Source organism: Lepus europaeus, chromosome 4 (assembly GCF_033115175.1).
Source record: "Lepus europaeus isolate LE1 chromosome 4, mLepTim1.pri, whole genome shotgun sequence".
Classification (NCBI taxonomy): domain Eukaryota; kingdom Metazoa; phylum Chordata; class Mammalia; order Lagomorpha; family Leporidae; genus Lepus; species Lepus europaeus.
In genome coordinates, this window is record NC_084830.1 from 133,651,235 (window position 1) to 133,677,135 (window position 25,901).

The 25,901-nt window shown below is 39.7% G+C and overlaps 2 protein-coding genes across 14 annotated transcripts in view; one reads left to right on the forward strand and one right to left on the reverse strand.

Annotated features, from left to right (window-relative positions):
* Positions 1-3,309: 3,309 nt before the first annotated feature.
* Positions 3,310-4,593, forward strand: GPR151 (G protein-coupled receptor 151). The gene has a single exon (XM_062189928.1). The coding sequence runs from the start codon at positions 3,310-3,312 to the stop codon at positions 4,591-4,593; it is 1,284 nt and encodes a 427-aa protein (XP_062045912.1).
* Positions 4,594-8,661: 4,068 nt separating this feature from the next.
* TCERG1 (transcription elongation regulator 1) overlaps positions 8,662-25,901 on the reverse strand; it is a 66,503-nt gene continuing 49,263 nt past the window's right edge. For 12 of the 13 annotated variants that reach the window (XM_062188899.1, XM_062188898.1, XM_062188897.1 and 9 more), the window contains 7 exons: positions 23,683-23,833; positions 18,121-18,285; positions 17,675-17,857; positions 13,511-13,690; positions 12,756-12,839; positions 11,286-11,386; positions 8,662-10,128 (listed from right to left, as the gene is read on the reverse strand). In XM_062188899.1, the coding sequence (XP_062044883.1) occupies positions 9,927-10,128; positions 11,286-11,386; positions 12,756-12,839; positions 13,511-13,690; positions 17,675-17,857; positions 18,121-18,285; positions 23,683-23,833 (1,066 nt within the window). In that variant the 3' untranslated portion in view covers positions 8,662-9,926. Of the gene's footprint in view, positions 10,129-10,401; positions 10,496-11,285; positions 11,387-12,755; positions 12,840-13,510; positions 13,691-17,674; positions 17,858-18,120; positions 18,286-23,682; positions 23,834-25,901 lie in introns of all 13 variants that reach the window. The other variant, XR_009865748.1, reaches the window with a different exon arrangement.

Genomic DNA, 25,901 nt, shown 5'->3' on the forward strand with positions numbered 1-25,901 from the left:
TTGTATTTCAGACAAACAGGTTAGGGACAAAGACTAAAACAACCTGAACTTACCAGGCAAATAACAGAAGTGCATATGCTAGTATTTTCTCTTTGGGTTTATTTATGCCAGGTCATTTATTCTTTAAATAAAAATGATTGTAAAAACGAAGAAAAAGTGGATATGTGCCTCATAATCCATCTGTCACATACTCAGAGGCACAAGTACTGATATCCAAAAGAAAAAGTGAAATTTGTATGGGGCTCTGTTCTGAAACATTTACGTGGCCCCCAGGTTCCTATGTTGAAATCCGTACCTCTAGGGTGATGGTGGCAGGAGATGGGGCCTTCTGGGGGTGACGGCATCCTGAGGGCTGAGCCCTCATCAATGGGATCAGTGCCTCATAAGGGAGACCCCTCCCTTCCTTCCTTCTACCTCCTGAGCGCACAAAACAAAAATGGTTATCTTTGCACCAGGCAGTGGGCCCTCACCCAACACTGAATCTGCTGGCAACGTGATTTGGGACTTTGCAGCCTCCAGAGCCGTGAGAAATATGTTTGCTGTTCAAGTCATCCAGTTCAAGTCAAACTTTGAGCTTGTATAGATGAGGGGTTTTCAAAAAGTTCATTGAAATGTGTATCGTGAAAATACTATACATGGACTTCAAAAAATTGTTTAACATGATCAAGTTTTGTTTTCGAAAATATGTATTTATTTGAAAGGCAGAGCAACAGAGAAAGTGGGACAGACACAGAGAGACAGATGTTCCATCCTCTGGCTTACTCTCCAAATGGCAGCAATGGCCATGGCAAAGCCAGGAGGCAGGCACTTCATCCTGGTCTCCCACATGGCTGGCCATAGGCCAAGCACGTGGACCATCTTCTGCTGCTTTCCAAGGTTCAATAGCAGGAAGCTGGGTCAGAAGCAGAACGGTGGAGACTTGAACTGGCGCTCCAACAGGGGATGCTGGGACACAACCGAGGCAGCTTAACTCTCTGCACACCACCACTCCCACTCCTAAACTCAGCTTTCAGTCCTATTTTCCCGTGAACTTGTGGAAGTGCTCTCATATATACGCATGTAAAGAGAGAGACAGAAAGCAAACATGGCAAAATGTTGAAAATATAAAATACACGCCTACAAAAGAATGTACAAAGTTCGGTCGTCCAGTCTGTGGAAGACTTTGTCTCCAGCAGGTGCACCAGGTGATTCCTCCCAGGGTCAATTCCAACAGATTGCAAAGTAACCACGACGGTATTTTGTTTCTCTCTGTTGTCTGTTAAGACTCAAACTGCCATGGAATGAAAGCCTTCTTGAACTCACTTAGCTTTCTGCTTTAGACACCTGCCGGCGCCGTGAATATCATCAGTTCCTAAGCCATGACATGAGGTAGTATTTGTTTCCTGGTCCTGACCTAGTATCTGCCACCCCCATCAGGCAGTGTGATCTATACTTTGTAAAGCCTTCATTTGCTCTAGTGTCACTCAGCGTGTTCCTCTGCACCCATGTCCCCTCACCCCCAAAATGGAAGCTATCTCATTATCCAAGGGTCTCCCTGGGAGCTACTGGGCACGGCTGGGACAAGGTGCTGTCCCAGTTCAGTGCTTTATAGATGGAGTGAACCACTACCCAGAGGGAAAGGGAGGAAAGGCAAAGAAACAGAAACTGAGCCACAGAAACCCAGCACAGACAGGTCTCCCAATAGCTGTACTGCTCAGCACTGACTTATCAAATTCCACGGCTTTGAGAAATTTTCAAATATCATCCCTTTCTTTTCCTGTAAAACACACACACACACGATGAGAGAATAGAGGTAATATCAGAACCTAGAGTTCTACTTCCCAGCCTAGCACACTGCACACCAGCTCATTCTAAAAACATTTCTGGTTCAGCCCCACTCACAGTAGGATAGTCTTCATTGCAGCCCCTTAAGCCCCTTTCTGGGAACAACTCTAACTTCTCTAACCCCTTACAGAGTGCTCACTGCTTTATAAAATCAAAGCTGGTCCTAGAATCATTCTGTCCAACCACTTTCTCTCTTGCCAATTTATAGATACCATTTTCTTTAGCATCTTAAATATTGCCACACAGACATTGTCTTCCTCAGTAAACCCTTTATGACTTCTCTGAAAAGCTTAATTTATCATATAGTCGCCTAAATCACCATCACTTATTGAAAAGTCTTGTTGAACGCATGCAAACCAGTTCTAACTCAGAGCTCTAAAACTAGCCCTAAAAAACTCACAGTAGACTCAACTGACAGTCAGCTATAGTTAGATTTTTTTTTTAATTTTTAAAAAAGATTTATTTATTTATTTGAAAGGCAGAGTTACAGAAAGGCAGAGGCAGAGAGAGGTCTTACATACGCCAATTCAGTCCGCAGATGGCTGCAATGGCCAGAGCTGCACCAATCCAGAACGAGGAGCCAGGAGCTTTTTCTGGGTCTCCCACGTGGGTGCAGGAGCCCAAGGACTTGGGCCATCCTCCACTGCTTTCTCAGGCCACAGCAAAGAGTTGGATAGGAAGTGGAGCAGCCGGGACTCGAACCTGCGCCCATATGGGATGCCTGCACTGCAGGCAGCATCTTTACCTGCTACGCCACAGCGCCAGCCCCAATAGTTAGATTTTGAAAACGACTTCTTTGCACATTTGTTGTTGTTATCCAACGTGCTGGATCTCAGCCAGCTGTTGATGGGGCTGAGGTGGCATCGAGAGCTGGATAAAAGAGAATGCTCATGTCTGGGAAGGGGGAGGGAGGAGCAGCCCTGATGCTGGGGTTCAAACAGCAGTTCTCAAAGACAGTCTTCCAACACACAGCATCAACATCTCAGATTCCCGGGCCTCTTCCAGACCTACTGGATCAAGCCATTCAGGTGGTTCGGATGCATGCTAAACTTGAAAGGATTTGCTTCAGACCTAGTGTTTATAGAATTACAGAGCAGTCAAGACTTTCCAAACAGCTGCTTGAAATAATTGCCTCGTCTGGTGCCAGTGACTCCCCTGCATGCCCTGCCTAGAACATAGTCCACATACATGTATGTTCTTACTGATCACTTACGGGTGTGTTTGCGTTACTCCACAGGACGGACAGTGTTAGACTTGCTAATGAGCAGCCACTGTGACTCCTGCCTGTCACTCGGCAGTCAGAGGTAGATTACATGCAGCAGTCAGCCCTCTTCCACATTGTGCTCTGAGGAAACAAGCAAGGGGTGGGTCCAGAGGTGTCATCTGATGCAGATGACGCTATTTATTTCCTATGCCAGAGAGCCAAGGCAGACAGACAAACCTAGATGAGAAGGCAACTTCGGGAAGAAGTTGGATCGAAAGGTGATGCTGGCAGCTGCCTTTGCCAACTCCAACTCCAGCACCATGAACGTGTCCTTTGCTCACCTCCACTTTGCTGGAGGGTACCTGCCTTTGGACTCCAAGGACTGGAGGACCGTCATCCCCGCTCTCCTGGTGGCTGTCTGCCTGGTGGGCTTCCTGGGAAACCTGTGTGTGATTGGCATACTGCTTCACAGTGCTCGGAAAGGCAAGCCATCCATGATCCACTCCCTGATTCTCAATCTCAGCCTGGCTGACCTCTCCCTCCTCCTGTTTTCTGCACCCGTCCGAGCTACAGCGTACTCCAAAGGTGTTTGGGATCTAGGCTGGTTTGTCTGCAAGTCCTCTGACTGGTTCATCCACACGTGCCTGGCAGCCAAGAGTCTGACGATCGTTGCTGTGGCCAAAGTATGTTTCATGTATGCGAATGACCCAGCCAAGCAAGTAGGTAACTACAGGCGCACCTTGTGCTGGGTGCTCGTGGCCATCTGGACCGTGGCTGGGCTGCTGCCCCTGCCAGAATGGTTCTTTAGCACCACCAGGAATCACGCAGGTGTGGAGATGTGTCTCGTGGATGTCCCAGCTGTGGCCGAAGTGTTCGTGTCAATGTTTGGGAAGCTCTATCCTCTGCTGGTGTTTTGCCTTCCGTTACTCTTTGCCAGTTTTTATTTCTGGAGAGCTTATGGTCAATGTAAAAAAAAAGGAACTAAGACTCACAATCTTAGAAACCAGATGCGCTCCAAGCAACTCACAACGATGCTGTTGAGCATTGCCGTCACCTCTGCTCTCCTGTGGCTCCCTGAGTGGATAGCTTGGCTCTGGGTTTGGCATCTGAAGGCGGGGGGCCCGACCCCACCCCAAGGCTTCATAGCACTGTCTCAAGTCCTCGTGTTTTCCATGTCGTCAGCAAACCCTCTGATTTTTCTAATGATGTCCGAGGAGTTTAAGGCAGGCTTAAAAGGCTTATGGAAATGGACGGTAACTACAAAATCTCCAATTGTCTCCGAGTCTCAGGAACTCACAGCCGGTAACCCACAGGTCCTTCCTGACGAGGTCCCATCTCTGGAGTCCCAGATATCCACTCCAGGGAAAGAGAAGACTGGTTCTCCCTCCTCCGGAAGAGAGAAAACAGAGAAGGCAGAGATCCCCACCCTCCCTGATGTAGAGCAGTTCTGGCACGAGAGGGACACAGTTCCTTCTGAACAAGACAACGATCCTGTCCCCTGGGAACATGAAGATCAAGAGACAGGGGATTGCGATAAACAGATTTCAATGTCAAAGCAAAAATGAATCGTGATTGTTGTATCTACTTGTACTGCTACTTATCAATATGGCTCACTTGATCATACAAACTGTAACAAATTAGTTAGACATTACAAAATGCCTCACATTCTGCATCTGCAAAATGTCCAAGCTGGTAAGTAGAATACTGTGATAGGAATAATAATTGTTTCAGAATTATATTCTGTGCAAAGAACTCCTATATGTAGAGATGGTCAGTCTGATGAGCCCAGCTACTATGTTGTTTGAAATATTTTTAACTGGATCTTCCCTTGGACCAGTCCTGTATTGTGCTGGCTGGAATAGGCTCATCTTGGTCAAAGCTTGCCTGCCCTTGATTTTCATCTTCATCAACCTGCTGGCCACAGCTTCAGCTATCAAACCCTCTATCACATAAAGAAAGCTCAAAACCTACTCTGATTTTTAACACATCAATGTGTATGCTTGATACAGTTACTTAATGAAAACCCATATAATTTTTTGTGACCAAAGCTAACAGAGTAGGGACTACCACTTTATTCCAGTTACAGGCTACTTTTAGCTGAAACCAAAAAGTTTAAACAAATTCAACTTTTTGTTATGCTAAAGATTGCTTTGATCATTTTTCTGAAAGCACCCTGATGAATTTACAGTTGCTAAGAATTTTAGCAGCCTAGCATCATGTTCTACACTCAAATGGGGGGGGGGGGGGAGGCCGCGGGGAGGGGAGCGGGGAAGACTTAAACCCGGTCTTTATCTTCCAAAACACAGGAAATAGGTTTTCCCTTGCAAGCAGGTATTTCTTCCAACACCCCTTTTCAACCAAGATAAACCATAAGCTACGGTTAATGATAGAGGTATTGATCACTGATTCAGGGCAAGCCTAAAAGTAAAGGGGGGGAGATGAAAAGTGCTTTCTTGTTCAATATTATTAAATTTAGCTGCAAAGGCATTTGGATCTGGCTAAAAAGCCCATGAGTTTCTCAGGCAGGGAAAGCCAAGACATTGTGGCAAAAAATGACCTAAATGAAAGATCTCTGAGATCCCAATGGAAAGAAGGGGCCATCAAAGGAGGTACCTTTCTCTGAAGGGAGGAGAGAACTTCCACTTTGATTATGGCCTTGTCTAAATAAGGTCAGAGTTTGTGAACTCAAGAGGCTTCCACAGCCTTGGCAGCTCATGACAAGAGCCTTGGGTGATTACTGATCTCATAAATACGAATGCCAATTGTTAAATCAACAATGGGAGTCACTGTGCACTTGCTCCCCATGTAAGACCTCTTTCCTTAATATGTTGTACTATGAGAATTAACAATAAAACTAGTCTTCAAACAGTACTTTATACTTTGTGTGTCTGTGTGGGTGCAAACTGTTGAAATCTTTACTTAGTATATACTAAGTTGATCTTCTGTATAAAATTAAAAATGAATCTTATTGAAGAATGGGATGGGAGAGAGAGTAGGAGATGGGATGGTTCACGGTGGGAGGGTGATTATGGGAGGAAAAACCGCTATAATCCAAAAGTTGTACTTTCAAAATTTATATTTATTAAAGTTTTCTAAAAAAAAAATTTAGCTGTTAACACTTGAACCCTGCTCAGTTTTGAAAATGCCACAAGGCTTCTGTTATAATCAGAGTAACATGAAAAAAGAGATTAGTATAGAAAGGAAAACTCAACATATAAAATGGAATGTGGCTAAAAATAGAATGTAAAAAAGTACAAGAGCAAAGCAAAAAGCAAACCAAAAAAATTAAACTGCATTCTTAGACATCTGTTCCATTTTGAGCAGCAAGCAGTAACTTCACTTTATAGCAAAGTAAAGGATGCCCAAATAAAATATGATATGACATTTATCCATGCCACTTTATTACTCTGGAATTCTGAGGTATTTTCAGTGTTTCCTGGGGCGGGGGGGGGGGGGGACATCACAAAGGCAAGCAATGGAAAATCTGAAACACAAAGATGCTGTGGAAATAGCCACTTTCCTTTCTAAATGTTGGGGTTTGTAGTTTGCTTTTTAATGCAGAAGGTAGGTAGGGCTGATTTTTTGTTTTGTCAGTTCATTACAAATTTTATTTAAAATTCACAAAATAATTTTATCCAAGAATCCAAAATATTGTTTTATAATGGTTGTTTTATAACGGATTGCCATTAAAGTTGTCTGTGGTGAACTACATGCATTTTTATGTTCATTATTTGTAATAAGCCTAAGGATGTAAGCTTCTAGTGTTTAAGTTGTAAAGAAATGTTTTTAACAAACCTATGTTTTACTTTAGGTAGTTCTGATGCTCTTAAACCTATCTTTGGGGCCGGGGCCGTGGCTTAACAGGCTAATCCTCCGCCTGCGGTGCCGGCACCCCAGGTCCTAGTCCTGGTTGGGGCACCGGATTCTGTCCTGGTTGCCCCTCTTCCAGGCCAGCTCTCTGCTGTGGCCCGGGAGTGCAGTGGAGGATGGCCCACGTCCTTGGCCCCTGCACCCGCATGGGAGACCAGGACAAGCACCTGGCTCCTGGCTTTGGATCAGCGCGGTGCACCGGCCGCAGCGGCCATTGTGGGGTGAACCAACAGAAAAAGGAAGACCTTTCTCTCTCTCTCACTGTCCACTCTGCCTGTCCAAAAATAAAAAAAATAAAAATAAAAATAAACCTATCTTTGTCTTGAATTATCTCAAAATCATTACTTGGAAGAATGGGTTTCATGGGGAGATCTGACCTTAACACTAGCATTGGCCTTAGGGGAAACTGATTTTCAAAGGGTCTGCTGTTAAGCACCAAATGAAGATAGAAATGTTGGAACAAAATGTAATTACAATGAACTTCTCATTTAGGGAGTCTTAACCTGATCCCTTTACCAATCTGCACAGAGAAGTTTTATTTGTACCATAAATGACCAAACACAACTACTTTAAGACAAAAGTAGGATATTAAGTTATCACCAAATCATTTTCTTCACTTCTCTACTAGGACAAAGGTAGTAATAAGGCAAACAATACTATGTGGAATTCAGAACAACAAAATAAGGCATTCTAGAAATTTTATCTTTTTAGGACACCCACATTTCTATAATATAGTTACTTTCTGGGGCCAGTGTTACTGCACAGTGGATTCAGCTGCCACCCCACATCACAGGGGCTGGTTCGACTCCTGGCTTACTCCACTTTGTGATCCACCTTTCTGCTCAGGTGTCTGGGAAGGCAGTGGAAGATGGTATGACCCACTACTTGGGCCCCTGCCACCCATGTGGGAGACGGAGACAGAGTTCTGACTCCTGGCTACATGGCTACAGCCTCGCCCAGACCCAGCTGTTGCAGCCACTTGGGGAGTGAACCAGCAGATAGAGAATCTCTCTCTCTCTGCCGTTCTACCTTCTGAAAAAATAGCTGCTTTCCTATCCTGGGGCCAGTGTGGAGGTACAGGTTAAACTGCCCTCTGTGATGCCAGCATCCCTTTTAATGGTGTTGGTGCTAGTCCTGGCAGTTCTCCTTCCAATCCAGCTCCTCATGTGCCTGGGAAAGCAGTGAATGGATGGCCCAAGTATTTGGGTCCCTGCCATCCAGGTGAGAGATTCTAAAGGAGTTCCAAGCTTCTGGCTTTGTCGTGCCCTGACCTGACCGTTGCAGCCATTTGGGGAGGGAATCGGTGGATGCAAGAATCTAACACTTTCAAATTAAAAACAAAACAAAACAAAACTTAAAAAGTTTTCCTTTTTAGCAAGCAATTTAATCTCATGCTTTATAAAGCTCCAAAGGTACTTGATGAATTTCTAAAAATGAACTTCAAAAATATATATATATATATATCTTATTTATCAATTTTGCAAGTTAAGACACTAGTATGATCATCAAAGCCAGGATTCTCAGTAGCACAGAGCTCTCAATTTCTATGATACTTACCAGATTTAAGCTAAGTAATATGGATGTGAATGTTTGCACCTGTGACTATGCACAGATAACACCAGAGTACAGAGCTGCTTGTGTCCCACCTCCCACCCCTCTTTCCTAGGCAATACCTAGCAATCACGGTAGATATGAGTTAAAATACTAACATCCATATTTTCTCAAACATTTTATGTGTGTGGCACTTTAAAACTGGCAACCTATTGAGTGATGAAACAGATTCGTTTAATTTAAGGGAGGTAAAGCTAGACAGCAGTTAGGAATCCAAGTTTGGTTTCACGGTGCGATGTACTTATCACGTTGAAAGAACACACAAAAGGCACAAGATATCAGTATGTTCACAGAAAGACAAAAACAAGAAAACCAAAAAAACCCAGCATCTTCTTTCTATGAAGAAATAGGTATTAAGGGACTTGCGACTAAAATGGTTCTCTACAAATTCCTTCTCTTTATACTACAAATAATGTACATGTAATCTTTTTACAACTATGTAACAAAAAGATTTAAATCAGTTTTCTTTGTACCAAATCACATGTGTTGATTCTGTTTTTAAGAGTTTAAAAATAAGTGTTTACAAATTATGTAACAATAATCATATACAATTCACATATATAAAAAGGGTTGTTTTATTGTAGTTCAAATACGTAAACTGAACATTCAAACATCTTAAAATTAAACTTTAGAAACAGAAGTTTAACATTCGAACAGGAGTATATTTTACAGGGAACGTCCATAAAGGTAATTTGTTGTCTAATCCAGAATATTGATAAAGATCATTTAATGATGAATAAAATATGTTTAACCAGCGGTTCTATTCTGGCCAACATGTTAGTTATGACCGTGGTTCCATACCTGAGAAGAAATTACTAAATAAATCTTCTCTTAGGCTAAACAACAAGACTTGGCCTATAATTCAGAGGAATAATCAAAGCACATTAAGTGAACACATAAAACTAAATTGTTCTTTAGAGACAAAGGTAAAAGTATGTCCATTATAATAATCTTAGCCTCTGGAAGATAAGAATTCAATTTTCAGTGTTTTCTTTTACCCGCTTTAAAAAACAAAATCAAAACAAAACAAACTTCAACTCAAGTTTTCTTGGAGTCTGTGGTATTTGCACCTCGCAAGTTCAAACCACAAATGCTTTTGTCCTGCATGTGTAACACTGCTAGAAAGAACATTACCGAGTCACTGACTTCCACACCTCATAAAAGGATGATTTTTAGCTTCGAGATTTTAGATTTACTAGAGACAGCCTATACTTGAGTATGTATGTCAGTCATGCCACACAAAGAAAAGCATAAATATGTCCAAAGTGTTCTATTCAGAAACTGTTCACGAATGCTTCTCCTGTTCATCAGATGGTTTTGCAATAGGTTGACTAATGCACATATATGTAAAAACCTGAAAACTGGCTCATGCAAGCGTTTTGAATTAATAGATAACCCTGGGACAGAGTACTGAGAATTATTTTGTTGATCGTCTCGTGGGCTCTGATGCTGTGGGAGGCGGGGGAGGACCCCGGCGATCTAGGTCATCCACGTACGCCACAATGAGTTTCCGCCTCTCTTCCGGAACACAGTCCAGTACTAGATACCGTTTGTCGTTCTGTAAAATTTTTTCTACATCTTTCAGGTGCTGATCAGATTCTTGGATTAACTTTTTGGATCTGAAATAAGAAAAAGAAGTCCAAGAATTACTGACTGCTGTTCATAGGTCTGTTAGAAATGAGCTGGAAATGTCCATTCTAGTACCTAATTGTGTTGCAATTTTTTTTTTTTTTTAAGAAAAATTTCACTGCAGTGGTCACCTTTGTAAGTTGCCTCAGCAAAGACTCCAAGGAGTGAAAGGGCCTCAGAAGCTGAATTACCCTCCCACCCCTACTGGTTATCCCTCCAGATCAGGGCTGAGGGTGGGTGGGTAAATCTTGCCCGTGCTGTACCTGTTCTGTGGATGAACAGAGGACTTCAGTCTGCGGGGCTGCCAATCCCAGCATCTTTCACAAGCTTTCACTTTCACATCTTTCACTAAATTAACTATAAAAATGTAGAAAGAAGTCTTACTTCACATCTAATTTAAAAGCCCAAGCTGATGCAAAACATTAAGGATCCTGACCAAAAAAATCCAAATGACAAAATACCTAAAAACCACACCCTCAGCACTATCTATCCTCCCGTGCACACACCCTTCATTAAGATGTTTCAGATTTTTCTTTTAAAGGAAGAAAAGCTGGAGTATGAAACAAAAATGGTCTCCTGCATACACTGATTGGTAAGCAATGTAAAACTGTTTTCCTGAAAAAAAAATTATTACGGATGGGAAACTTCTGGGTATGCTATAGAGAAACTGTTTTAAGACTGATTTTATAACTGAAAGTTCTCAATTAAATGTATCCAGCAAACTGCTTTCCTCCAAGAAAAAATGTTTTTGCTGAGCTAAAATGGATAATTTCAAGATTTAGACTGGTCTAACCACACTGAATAGTCTTCAGAAGAGGCAAAGATAATTGATAGAAGTATTCAGTCTCTTTGTAAAATACAACTCATATGTAGCTGGGGATGCTCCTAAAAAAGCAGCGAAGTAAAAACAAAAGTATGTTTTAAAAACTGGATAGGTAGGTAACAAAATAAAAATTGACATCTGGGCCCTTTCTTTAAAAAAAATGGGGAGACATGGGCTTTATTTGGCTTTGGATAAAGGCTGAAATCTTCTTAGTCCTAAAAATTAATAATGTCAGCGTGTGTGAATGCAAAGTATGCTTTGGTCATTAGAGTAAGGACTAGTAAAGACAGTGGCTGCTGACATGAGACACTTCATTGCACACACCTATATGTTATAAATTTGGTCTCTTTCAAAAGCGTCCTGAAGTCAGCTTTGGCTGTGATGTATTTGTCTCTGATGTATTCTTCAAACTCTCTCTGCTTTTTCTGGAAAACAAAAAAAAAAAGGGGGTGGGGTGGGGTGGATCAGGGTAAAACATTCACTAATTCTGAAATTAGTATCAATTATTTATTGAACCAGTAATCTGTAAGTCATATAATAAAATTCAAAATAATATAGTAGTAAGGTACATTTGTGTTATAGAAAATTCATTAAATGCATTATCTGTAATTCACATTTTTAAGGCAAAAAGAAAGCAAAACCAAGAACATATTAGCAGTGGCTAAAATTCATGGGCTTGCATCTTCAATCTTCATTAATAACCTCAACTAGACACTCTTAAAAATAAGGAAACTATGGGTTAATTTCATATAGACTCTATTTATATCTTCAAGCATGAAAAAACTCATCGTCCTAAGTTAAGGATACACCAATAAAACTCAGAACTTAACATACTGGGGCCAACGTTAAGCCACTGCCTACAGCACTGGCATCCCATATGGGTGCTGGTTTGAGTTCTGGCTACTCCACTTCCAATCCAGTTCCCCAATGATGCACCCGGGAAAGCAGCAGTACTTGTGCCCCTGTAACCTATGTGAGAGACCAGATGAAGCTCCTGGCTCCAACCTGGCCCTGCGCCAGCCATTGCAGCCATTTAGGGAGAGAACCTGTGAATGAAGACCTGTCTCTCCTGTCTGTCTGTAACTCTGCCTTTCAAATAAAAAAAAAAAATTCTCAAAGTCGTATTATTTTGTGGTAAACACATCAAAAAGTCAACTTACTAGAGTTTGAGGGCAAGTCTAAGAATATTAGATCCGTTAATTTTTTTAGGCATCAGACCTAAGAACCAACCAACCAGAAAAGAGAAACCAACAGGCCAAGGGATAACAAGGACTGTAGCAAGGAGCACTTTTCTCCAAGTCTTAAGTGCTTAAGACAGTAAATTTGTTTTCTTCACAGAAGAGTGCCCAAGAACAGGAATCAGCTTTTACAGACTTAATGCACCCAAAAGGTTCCTCTACTTTAAAGTCTCTGGAACACACAAGGACTCAGCCGTTGCTGTGGCTTACCAGCCAGCTGTTTTGATAGCCAACAGCCAACCTGACTGTGTCTTTCTCATGGGACCTGACTGAAAGAAGTTTAAATCTCTGAGATCCCAAAACACAAGCTTAACCCAAAGGATTCAACTTTCAACTTTCTGTTGTGCTCCCGTTAATAAATTGTTCAATAGGCAAAATATGAAATTATGAAATTAAGAATAATTTCTTAAAAGTGTATCACTTAAAGCCATCACTATCATTTTAAGAAACTTAACAAAAAGGAAACTTATCACCAAGAAACTTAACAAAAAAGAAACTTAACCTCTCCATTAAATTTCTAACTGAACAATAAATCTCAGACACAAAATCCTCTTACCCTGTCACTAGAGGAGAACTTAATGCACCGAGGATCTTCCTTAATGATTTTCTTTACTTCTTTCCATGTAGATGTTAAGGTAATCTTTGAAAAGACAAGTGGATTAAAAATATAAATAGAGCTCACTTTTATTTAGAGAGTCAAACTGCAGCACATATGGTACAGAATATTCCACACTGACCTGCAATCTCTTGTAATGCCCAAGCGTAACTGGACTAGTAAGGGACAGGGAAGCAGCTTTAATGCAATTTCTTTTTGCTGGCTTGCCACAAGAGTTATTTTCATGGCCATGCTTTCAAGGTGGCCTAAGACAATCACCTGCAAACCCTGTATTTACATGGGCAAACATCATAACTTCTGAAGAAACCATCACCAAAAAGAGCAGATAAACAGGAACAAAATCTGGATGACAAAGTATACAAACTGCCAAACAAGGGGCACAGCACCAAATTGCAAATGGAGCAAAAGGAACCAACTAAATCTATTATCAGGAGGGATAACTGGTCACATACAGGCGATACAGCTTGAATTATTACAAGAGCAGAGACAAATCTGAAAACTGCAGAAAGATGTAATTTCTAAATAGTAAGAATGCCGTAACATTGCTTCTAAACATCAGGAAAGAAAAATACTGTAAAACCTATGAATCCCACACACCAAAAATGCCATCAATGCGTTATGTTTTTTTTGTTGTTGTTTTAAAAATTACCAATGAAGATTCATCCAGGTTAAAAAAGGAAAAATAAGACACTCACCGCAGATGTTTCATCCAGAAGCTGCCTAAAGTGCTCTCTCTTCTTTTTGGTAAGTGCTTCAATGTGTTCATTAAAAAGCTTCTCTTTTTCCTCTCTTTCCAACAGGGATCCAGATTCCCAGCGGTGATCTTTTCGGAGGGTCCTCCGAGTATCAGACCATGACACATCTGAAGAACGCACCTAGAAACAGAGAACTATAAATGTAACACCAAAGAGACTTTTCATATTTCAACAACAAAGGGCTCAACTGTTTCGTTTAGGAAATAAAAACCTTTTATGTTAAAAAGGTAGAGTCATTTAGAAACTAAGAAGCTATTTTCTAAAAATTATAGACTTTTGATATTTTAAGTGAATTTTTTGTTAAAAAGCCATTTAATAGAACACACAAAAGCACTAAATCTAATTTAAATCAACAACTAAATAATGTACATTTCCAACGATCAGAAACCTAGCTTCTGGATCCATCTCAGAAGTCACTGAAAACCTACTTTATTGTAAGCCAGAAACCTTTCCTCCTAGGGCTCATCTAAGCTACCAAACAAGGAAGTCTGGAGACAGGCAAGGATGAACAGAAGATATTTTCCACTAACCATAATCCTTAGAAATAAAAGAAAATATTTGTATTTGTCTTCTTGTAGTACTTTAAAAAAAAAAAGTGCCAAAAACCTTGAGTTCAAATTTGGACTTACCAATTACAAATTTGGGGAATGATATTTCCAAGCATAAGCACGAATTAACAGTTAAGAAGACAACAGATATAAAACAGCTCAACATTCACACATCAATGAACATGATGTACTCTTTTAACAAACTAAAGGATAAAAACCACATGATCAGGAAAAGCATCTGATAAAATTTAACACCCTCTCATGATAAAACCTATCAACAGATTAGGTATAAAGGGAAGGTACCTCAATACAATAAAAGCCATATAGGGCAAACCTGTTGCTAACATCATACCCAATGGTGAAAATTTGATAGCTTTTTTCTATGATCAACAACAAGACTAGGACAGTCCTTCACCACTTGTTTCCAACAAAGTATTTGAGCTCTCAGACAAAGCAATTAGTCAGCACAAAGAAACAAAAGGCATCCTAACAGGAAAGGAAAAGGTGAAAATGTCTCTTTGATGACAACATGATTTTATATATAGAAAACCTTGAGGATGCCACCAAAAAGCAATTTGTAGTGGTAAACTCTAGTAAAGCTGCAGGATACAAAATCAACATAAAAAATCAGCAGCATTTCTACATACTAACAAGCCATCTGAAAAGGAAATTAAGAAATCAATTCCATTTATAATAGGAATAAAAAGATAAAAAATACTTAAGTATAAAATTAACCAAGGTTCGTGAAGACCTTATATTGAAAGCTATAGATCACTGATAAAAAAAATGGAAGAAAAGAGAAGTAATGGAAAGATATCTGGTGTTCAAAGACTGGAAGAACATTGTTAAAATACTCATAGTATCCAAAGAGATGCATAGATTTGACACTGTCTCTACTCGAATGTCAGGGTGGGCATTGTGGTAACAGTGAGTTAAAGTGCTAGCTGGGATGCTCATACTCCATTGGAGTGCTGGTTCAATTCCTGACTATTCCACACTAGCAATCCAGCTTCCTGCCAATGAGCCTGATGGCCCCAAGTACCTGGGTTCCTGCTACCCAAGTAGAAAACCTGGACACAGTTCCATAGGCCCTGGCTTCAGGCTGGCCCAGCCTAGGGTGTTACAGGCATTTGAGGAGAGAACCAGCAGATGAAGCTCACTCTCTCTCTCCCAGAAGATGAAGATCTCTGTCTCTCCACTCCCCACCCGCCTCCGGTCACTCTGCCTTTCAAATAAATAAGTAAATTCCAATGTCATTTTTCAAATAAATAGAAAAAGCAATACTTCATTCATAAGGAACCACAAAAGATGCCAAAGAAGCAACACAATCTTGAACTGAAAAAACAAAGCTGGATGTATTATACTCTGATTTCAAAACATGCTTTGAAGCAGATGTAATCAAGTCAGCATGGGACTAGCATAAAAACAGACACATCAAGAAATGGAGTTAAGACAGACAGAAATAAACCCGTACAGTTACAGCCAATTGACTGCCCCACCATTTGCTAACACACTTCAGGAAACGGACAGTGTCTTCAACAAATGGCACGGGAAAACTGAATATCCACAAGAAGAAATGTGAAACTGGATCCTTATCTCACACCATATTAAAAAACAAAACAACTAATATACACAATGAAATACTAGTCAGCCTCAAGGAAACAAGAAAATTCTGCCACTTGCTACAACATGGATGAACCTGGAAGACATGAGCTAAGTGAAATAATAATCCAGACACAGAAAGACAAACACTACTTAATCTCGTTTATATGTGGAATCTAAAAAAGCTCAGCTCTGAAGTAGGACAGAAGGATAAAGGTTCCAGACAGAAAGCAGTTTTCAAATCTGCACAGCAGGGTTACTAGGGACAGTAATAAAGTGTGTATTATGTTCAAAATAAGAATAAATTTCAAATGTCTCAGTCACAAAAAATGAAAAGTGGGACATGAATTAGCTTGATTTAATTAACCCTCTGTATATCTATGTGGTAGCTGTACAACGTACCACATAAATGCATACAATTTTATCAAATAAACAATTAAAAAAAAAAAAAAGATAACAGAAAACGCAACAGATCTGGCTAGCTCGCCAACCAGCAGAACGGTAGAGCTTTCATTACCAGTAATGCCATTAAAAGTTAAACCACACTGCTGTCAATGCCAGACAATATGAGAGAACATGACAGAAAGACAGAAGGAAAAACAAAATCAAAATATTTATTTAATAACCAACATTAATCAAGCATCTAAATACTTGTCAGATCAATACTGTGCTTAGCACTGAAAGTATGAAATAAGAAAGATGATGTTCTTTCCTTGAAAGAGCTCACTTTACTTTTTTTTTTTTAGGGCAAATACATATGCAAAATAAATACAAAGTGTTAAGGAGGTGCATGCTGAGTAGAGGGGGGATAAATGGACAAGATCAAATCTACTTGGATGGGTCAGCAGCATCACTGAAGAGCTGTTTGAGTGAGAAAGTCTGTCACTGCAGGGGAGCAGTCTGAAAGCGCTCTACCTGGAGGGATTAACGGTGGCATATGGTCTGGCTTATTAAAGCAAAGTTCACAGAGCTGGAGCTCTGAAGAGCTCAGGAGGGAAGCAACAGACCTAAGGTAATATGAGGGTAGGGTGTCAAGGAAGGAAAAGTCTTTTATACTATGCTAAGGAGCCTGATTTGACCTGAAGGCAACTGCTAACAGTATGGAGAATCTTCACCTCCTACAACTAACCCAGACAGTGAAAAAAAACAAAAACAAAAACAAAAAACCAGATTTGCTTTTTACAAAGATATCACCAGCAATAAAGTAGATGAATTTGGAGGAAATGTTAAAGGCAGGGAAAGAAATTGGCAAACTGCTGTAAAATGTTCAAGTGCAGAAAAAGGAGCAGATACAAGGAAAGAAATCAGAAGAAGCAACAGAGTAACATGAAGAGTTCCACTGAAAGACCGAAAAGAAATGGGTACAGGAGAGATGGTGACAGAGAAGGCAAAAATAAATAAATTAATTAATTAAATAAAATAAAAAATTAACAAGTAGTAGAGCACAGCAGCCTGGGGGCAATTCAGTGTAGGGACAAAAAACCCTACATACCTCAACAACCCTGAGGGGCAAGGCAGAAGGATTTTCAAGAAAGTTTCAGGGTATCTCCTGGGATCAGTACACCTCCAGTCCTACATCTCATACCATTACATGTACAATAACTGATCATCACAATGATGACCCTAAATCATCAAGAAAAAGGTTAAATTATGTTCAGCACACTTTGTTAATTATTATGGCAGGTAAGTATGAAATAGTTTAAGATGATTTTTATCAAGAACAATAAAAAGTGAAGCTTTGAGACTAAAAGATGAATTTTCACATATGCAAAACATCTACTGAATTTATTATTACATAACTAGTGCTAATAATTTTAGCAGTGCTATTAAGTACTGAATTTTTGAATGCTAGCAACTTAAATTCTCTGAGTCGATTTCAAGAACATTGTTCATAAGGTAACACAATGAACTTGTAATATTCATTACTTTAAAAGGAAAACAGATTAACATATACCATGTCAGACAGAAGAGCCTTGAAGTTCTGGATAGCTTCTTCTCGTTTGTGTTGCTCTCTCTCCCGATCGATTTCCTTGGTTTGTTCTGACCGAGCTTTTTGGACCTCCCTTTCCCGCTCTCGAAGGCTTGCCTCAATGCGGGCCTGCCTTTCAAGCTCCTTCTCCTTTTCTGAGTCTAAGTTCTGTAAAAATAACATCACATTAATGTCCTTATCAATTCCATCAAAGAGTTCTCACAGAATAACTAGCTTGCCAAATAAAACATTTCAAATCTAGTTTTTACCAATGTAACTAAACACTGCACCTCCTCCTCAAACTAACTGCAGATTCTTACGTTATATGAATACAGACAGAAAAATTTCAAACCACCAAAGAGCAATATACGCCTTTCATTGCAGTTAAGAACATCACCATCCTGTGGTAACAGTAGCATTTGGATAGTTACCTTCGCTATTTTCTCAATGTACTGTTTGAAAAGGTCCTCCCTCATTGATGAACTGTCCACTGCTTTGTACCGCGGATCCCCTTCCACTTTATCTTTGACTTTGCTCCATCGAGACTGACTGTCCAAGTGATGGTTAGACAACAGTTCAAAGAAATCTGATTTAATCTGTTTTTTAAAACAAACAGTGCGATGAGAGGAAAATACCATGAAAACACACAAAAATGAGAACAGTAACTTTTAAAAAGCATGTACTTGGAATAGAATTAAAAGATAACAGAATTATTCATTTATCAGAAATACAAAGCAACAAGCACATAGGCTTTTCTTTAAGATCTGTCGAATTCAAGACGAGCTAAGTTATACTTTAAAAAGAAATATTCAAATACAGAAAAAGCATTTTTTAGGTTGTATGTAACTTTGTTTTGAAAACCATGTTTTCCTAGGAAGTATGAATTTTCACTGGGATGTATTTGATTTTTTAGCTAAGACTCATGGATATAACCTGACAGTAAAATAGTTCAATTTCAAGATGGTAAGAATGACTTATCTTCAAAACTGTATGAATAGGGGCCGGCGCTGTGGCGCAGCGGGTTAAAGCCCTTGCTTGAAGCGCCGGCATCCCATATGGGTGCTGCTCTAGTCCCGGCTGCTACTCTTCCGATCCAGCTCTCTGCTATAGCCTGGGAGAGCAGCAGAGGATGACCTGGGTCCTTGGGCCCCAGCACCCGCATGGGAGACCTGGAGGAAGCTCCTGGCTCCAGATCGGCGCAGCTACGGCCATTGCGGCCATCTGGGAAGTGAACCAGCAGATGCAAGACCACCACCACCTCCCCCCCTCCCCCGCCTCTCTTCTCTCTGTGTAACTCTGACTTTCAAATAAAAAAGTATATCTTTAAAAAAAACCCTGTATGAATAAAATTTCTGTTCATTAAATTAGAAGGACAACATAGAAACTGTCAAGTACAAACAGCTAGTCATTACAAACCTATACTACCAAATGTCTAAAATGAAAGTAGGGTAAAAATTTCTATTTTGGTTAAAAAAGAAGTTTACCTCACTGTAACAATATTACAGAATTTCTATGTCTTTCATAACTAATGTCAAGTCCTGGCTGCTCCACTTCAGATCCAGCTCTCTGCTCTGGCCTGGGAAAGCAGTAGAGGATGGCCCAAGTGCTTAGGCCCCTACACCCGCATGGGAGACCTCTAAGAAGTTCCTGGCTCCTGGCTCTGGTTCAGCCCAGCTCCGGCCATTGCGGCCATTTGGGGAGTGAACCAACGGATGAAAGATCTCTCTCTCTCTGCCTCTCTTTAACTCTGCCTTTCAAATAAATAAATCTTAAAAAAAAAACCCACTATATTCAGATTTTCTGTGTTACAGCCATTAACATGTATTACTTTACCATTATAGAACTCAGAATACTAAGTATTTCTAGAATATTATAATTAAATGAATTACCAAGTTAGTAACATATCCAAGGTATTAACAATTTAATGTCAAGACATACAACTACTTAAAGCCACACTTCAATGCAGTATTTATTTTTAAAAATATAAAAGGGATAAGTAATGTTAATTTTTATGCTTCTTTGAAGACCTAACATCTTAAAAGTTAATCTCTCACAGCTTTGCACTCAACACAACAGACCCTCGAGGCAGATACACTCACTTCAAAGGATTCTGACAAGAACCCTTGTCTTCCCATAGTGATTAAATATGGAATCAGCATTTAAGATATCAAAAATAAAATGAACCATTCCTTATGCCTATCCCAACTCTACTAATTCCTACCACAACCATATTTCTCCTATTAAAGAGTTAAAAGTTGGCCGGTGCCGCGGCTTACTTGGCTAATCCTCCACCTGCGGTGCCAGCACCCCGGGGTTCTAGTCCCGGTTGGGATGCCAGATTCTATCCCGGTTGCTCCTCTTCTCTGCTGTGGCCTGGGAAGGCAGTGGAGGATGGCCCAACTCTTTGGGCCCTGCCCAGCATGGGAGACCAGGACGAATTACCTGGCTCCTGGCTTCGGATCGGCGCAGCAGCCACTTGGGGGGTGAACCAACGGAAAAAGGAAGACCTTTCTCTCTGTCTCTCTCACTGTCTAACTGCTTGTCAAAAAAAAAAAAAAAAAGAGTTAAAAATTGATATCCTTTCTGAACACCATCTGTAAGGTTTTAAGAGCAGAATTCCTGCATCAGGAAACATTTTAAAAGTGCTAATCAGCTGAGGAGTTCTCTAGCACTGAAGCTGGCTCTTGACTTTGCATTAAGAGTCATAAACTCAGTATTACCAGTGATTAAGAAATCAAAGGGGCCATCAAAGAAGGAGGTACTTTTCTCTGAAGGGAGGAGAGAACTTCCACTTTGATTATGGCCTTGTCTAAATAAGGTCGGAGTCTGTGGACTCAAGAGGCTTCCATAGCCTTGGCAGCTCATGACAAGAGCCTCGGGTGATTACTGATGTCATAAATAAGAATGTCAGTTGTTAAATCAACAACATGAGTCACTGTGCACTTGCTCCCCATGTAGGACCTCTGTCCTTACTGTGTTGTACTATGAGAATTAACGGTAAAACAGTACTTTATACTTTGTGTGTCTGTGTGGGTGCAAACTGTTGAGATCTTTACTTAGTATAGAGTTGAACTTTCATATATAAAGATAATTGAATCTTAATGAAAAATTGGATGAGAGGAGGAGTAGGAGATGGGATGATTTGCAGGTGGGAGGGTGGTTATGGGGGGAAAAACCGCTATAATACAAAAGTTGTACTTGATGTAGTGATGCAATGTAATTTTTCTGTTCATCTTATCTACTCTGTATCTGATAAAATGAACAGCAAATTCCTAATGCATCTGATAATTAGAAGGCAACACACAAGAAATTTATATTAAGCATGCAATCTGTACCAAATGGGAATTTTTCTAAGCCATGGGAATTTATATTAACTTAAATTTGTTTAAATATTGGACAAGAAACTTATAAAAGATTACTATACAGTTTTTATAAGCTTTACCTTCCTTTCATTGTAGATATTGCTGTAACAGACTAATGGCTTACCAAAGTTGTGTATAAGAGTATTATTTGACAGCTATATAAATGTCCAATGTAATTTGCTGTCAGCTGCAATTCAAGGACTTAACCTCCCTGTTTTCTTTTTTCACTATAACAAAAACTAATTTCTTCAACAGGAAATTTGAAAGAAAGAAAACACCAACTTCACTACACAGGATTAAATACAGTATGTGCAATGGTAAAGGTGCTTTTTCCAAAAGGTAAATTAGCTGAACCAGAATTTTTCAAAAACCATTAATACGTGCATAACAATAAAATAAACAATAATTCAAGGACAGCTGTTTTGGCAAACAAAATAAAAACAAATCTAGTAGGACTAAGCAGGCTTTTTAAGTGTACTTTTTATAAAATAGAAAACTATAGAAAAATGGCTATAGTCTTCAGCTTGAAAATGCTACTTAACAAACCAGATTTTACCAGATCATTGTTCATCACAAGTTTTTGATTCAGCCAGTACAGTGTTTAAACCTTTATTGTTCAGCTGCTGACTTCAGTGTTGAGATAATCCAGTCAAGAACAAGGAAAGGAAGTACAGTACCATGTTACTGGTTCTGGTCTTACTATATAATTACATAGTTATAACGTGATTAAATGAACACGCACACACACGATAATATATTTCTTCACAGTAATATAGGCAATACAGTGGAAATCAAGAAAGCAATAAAATTTCATTAACCACACACTTCTTAGAATGTGAATATAAAGTCTACTAAAACCTTACTTTAAAGACTTCTGCTTTGAGGGGCTAATTAGTAATTGATTTTGTGTTGTTTAAACTGGCTGACAAAGTTTCAGTTTAGCAATTTCTTTTATTTAGTAATGCTACAAAGCTATAGTAATGTTACAAAGCCAAGCCTACAATTTAGAGAATTAAAATTTCACAATCAATAGAAAATGAAGCCAAATATATCAGGCATATTTAGATGGCATGTCTATTTGATTTTTCTTTTAATTAACAGATCCTGTGTACAATTCTCATTAGTTCATAAGGGAAAACCCTGAGAGTACTGTGGGATGCTAAAGTCAGCATAGAGATAACAATTTTTTCCTCACTAGGGAATCCCATAATATTTTGCTTGTCAGTGATTGACAGCAGTCAGTCTGAAATGAATAACAGGCCGTACAACTCAAAACTGTGAAATCTACCCTCTAGTTATAAAATAGATTACATAAAAGCTATCAAAAGTATTTAAAAAAAAGTTAATTATAAAACAGAAATATATATCTGTATAAAAACAATCATATAATATCATTTATTTACTTGGTTCACTTTTATCAGATTACTGTTTTTTTTTTTTTTGTTTTTTTTTTGGACAGGCAGAGTGGACAGTAAGAGAGACAGAGAGAAAGGTCTTCCTTTTTCCGTTGGTTCACCCTCTAGTGGCCACCACAGCCGGCGCGCTGTGACTGGCGCTTCGCACTGATCCAAAGCCAGGAGCAAGGTGCTTCTCCTGGTCTCCCATGCGGGTACAGGGCCCAAGGACCTGGGCCATCCTCCACTGTACTCCCGGGCCATAGCAGAGAGCTGGCCTGGAAGAGGGGCAACCGGGACAGAATCCGGCGCCCTGACCGGGACTAGAACCCGGTGTGCTGGCGCTGCAGGCGGAGGATTAGCCTACTGAGCCGCGGCGCCTGCCTATCAGATTACTCTTAAAATGTAAATTAGCAAATAATTTGTCAATATCATTCTAGCTCAACATGTATTAAGTTGTTTCACCTAATGCTGTCATTGTTGTCAACGAAAGAGGCTTCTTCCCAATAAGAGCGGTACTACTTCTTTAACAACATCCCCTAATAGGATTTGTTATAATATAACTTTTCCAGAATAAGTGGCAATTTTAAATGTCAAGAATGATTAGGCCCCAGAGGTTCTCTTTCTCCATTCACAAAGTCATAAGGAGAATGACTACATGTTTTGATGCTTCATGCACCACTGGTGCCAATTCCCTAACAGTCTGCCTGCCTTCTCAGTGGTGAGCTTCTCCCCACTCCTGACACTGCTAACAAATGACATTTGGGATTCGTTAATCTTTCATAGCTGACCTTTAGTTCTGATAAGCAATTAACTTATATTTAAGATATGTTTACCCCATGATTAGAACCCACTAAAATGCTATTTTCTAGAGGGCAGAAAAAAAATATAAAAATGCTCTTTGAAATTCAAATGTTACCACCTATAAAGAATCTTCAAATCTTAGCAAGCACTTAGCAGGCGCCACTGAGAAGGCAGCCCTAATAAGCTATTTCAGGTTTACCATGCATTTCTGCATGAATAAAATTTAAAGCAAACCCTTACAGTTTAGTAAAGCTACTGAAATAAGCATTATGGAAGTAAAATGATAGAATACATATAATTATAAAAGTTATCTTAAAGTAAATGTAGATTCTCTTACACATTCTAACAAATGAAATGAGATGAGCAACACAGCACTAGATTGGTCCTTTCTCATGCCCATCAATCTTACCAATGGAACTAAAAATCATCTTACCTTCTCACCTCTGGTCTTCGAATCTTCTTTCTCCTTCTTCCTTGCTGCTGCCACAAATTCATTGAACAAGGCTTCTCTATCTTTCATCTTTTCAATTGCTTTGAATCTTGAATCTTTAGCATGTTTGGCTGCAAATTCACTAAAAGTAGCTCTGCAAGAAAATGTAAGTGTGCTAACTTTAAAAGAGCTATTTCTTTCTTTGGTATATTTTGTTTAAGGTATACAAACTTCATGCATTTTATATATACAAATTAAAGAACACTGCAATTCTTCCCATCTGCATTCCAACCCTTCTTCCTCCTCTTTTCCCACTCTTAATTTTTACAAAGATCTATTTTTCAGTTTCCCTTATATTCTTAAGATTTACCCTGTAGTAAGTAGAGAGTTCAACAAATAATATGGGAAAGAAAAAAAAAAAAAACAAACTTCCTCAACAGTAGAGACAAGGATTGTAAATAATCATCAAATCTCAAAATGCCAATTTCACTCCTATACGTTACACGGTAGAGCTATTTCTGCCTGCAGTAAAACACAGCAGAAGACAGTATTTTTCCTAGAAAAAATATATGCCAGAGACACTGAGCAATGTGCCTCAAGAGTGCACTATGAGCTACAGAAAGGAGTAAAAAATACTAAAAAGTGAAAATGCTGTCAGTATGTTATCAGCGTAAAATTAGATATACACTTATTATATATAAAATATATAACACATATACATATAACACATATATGTATTGTGTGTATATTATACATGGAAATTACATATGTAGTATGTATGTATTACATATGTACACACACATCAGAGATTTAAAGAATCTGTAAGCTTCAAGGGAGTTAAAAGCTCATCTATTTCCACCCTATTTGGATTGAACAGGATTTGCCTGCCCACTCCAAATCCATGCAAATTTTAAAATTCAAAGTCTAATGTCAATGGTTAATGAATTAAAGGTAGAGACTTGAGCTCATTATGGCATGCAGGAGTTGGTCCTAGCAGAAGGTCTTGAGGTCACTGAGAGCTTGCCCTTGGAGGGTGGTTCTTAATAGAGTTGGCAATAAGCAGAGCAGGCTAGCTTTCTTTCTGCTTCCTGCTTTGCCACATGTTCACTCCTCAGCCATCCACTGATCTTACCATATGCTTGAACTCTTGGGGCCATTCTCTCTTGGCTATGAACCTTAAAACTGTAAATCTAAGTAAACACTCTTCCTTTCTCAGAAGCTCTTCTCAGCCACTTTAGTTAAGGTACGAACAGCTCACTAAACGTGCCCTAAAAGGAAGGTGAGCCCTGCTGAGCTCTCATTGGATTAGCTCTCTTTCTATAAACAGCTATAAAATGACACAAAGAAGGAGGCAGCCAGTTTCAAGCAGGAGACAACAAACAGATCATGAATGAGGTGCCTGCAAGTTGGAAATCAATGAGGAAAGCCCTACTGTCCCAGACCTTGGGTAGAACTCCCAAGATGCAGACAGCTGGAGTGCATACAGTAGAGCACAGCTGTCCCAATGAGTTGCAAGCAGTAAAGATCAGAGCTTGGGTACTAAGATAGCAGGGGCCAACCATAAGAACAAGGTGCCACAGAAGAATTCCATTAAGGTATTTCCCCATGAGTCCACAGCCATGAGCAGAAAAACACCATTTCCTATACCAGGCTCTCATGGGCTAAGAGCAAAAGGAGGGGCTGATGCTGTGGCGCTGTAGGTTAATCCTCCATCTGGGGTGCCAGCATCCCATATGGAGGCTGGTTCTAGTTCCAGCTGCTCTTTTTCCAGTCTAGCTCTCTGCTATGGCCTGTGAAAGCAGAAGATGACCGCTGCATCTGCGTGGAAGAACCAGAAGTTCTTGGCTTCTGGATTCAGATTGGTGCAGCTCTGGCTGTTGCAGTCTTTTGGGGAGTGAACCAGTGGATCAAAGACCTCTCTCTCTGTCTCTCCCTCCCACTGTCTGTAACTCTGCATCTCCAATAAATAAATAAAACCTTAAAAAGAAAAAGCAAAAAACAATTGAAAAAACAATTCCACCTACAGAGAATCACAAGAAAAGCATGAAAACGATGCCTAAAATTAAGATAGCAGACAATTGAACTGCCTTCTGAAATAAAAACCCTCATTCTTCAAAAGATAATAAGATGCCACAGTCTCTACATATTACCCACATGATGAATTTCAATTGAAAATCACTACCTATACAAAGAAATATGTGATTTACAGCAGAAAAAAATTT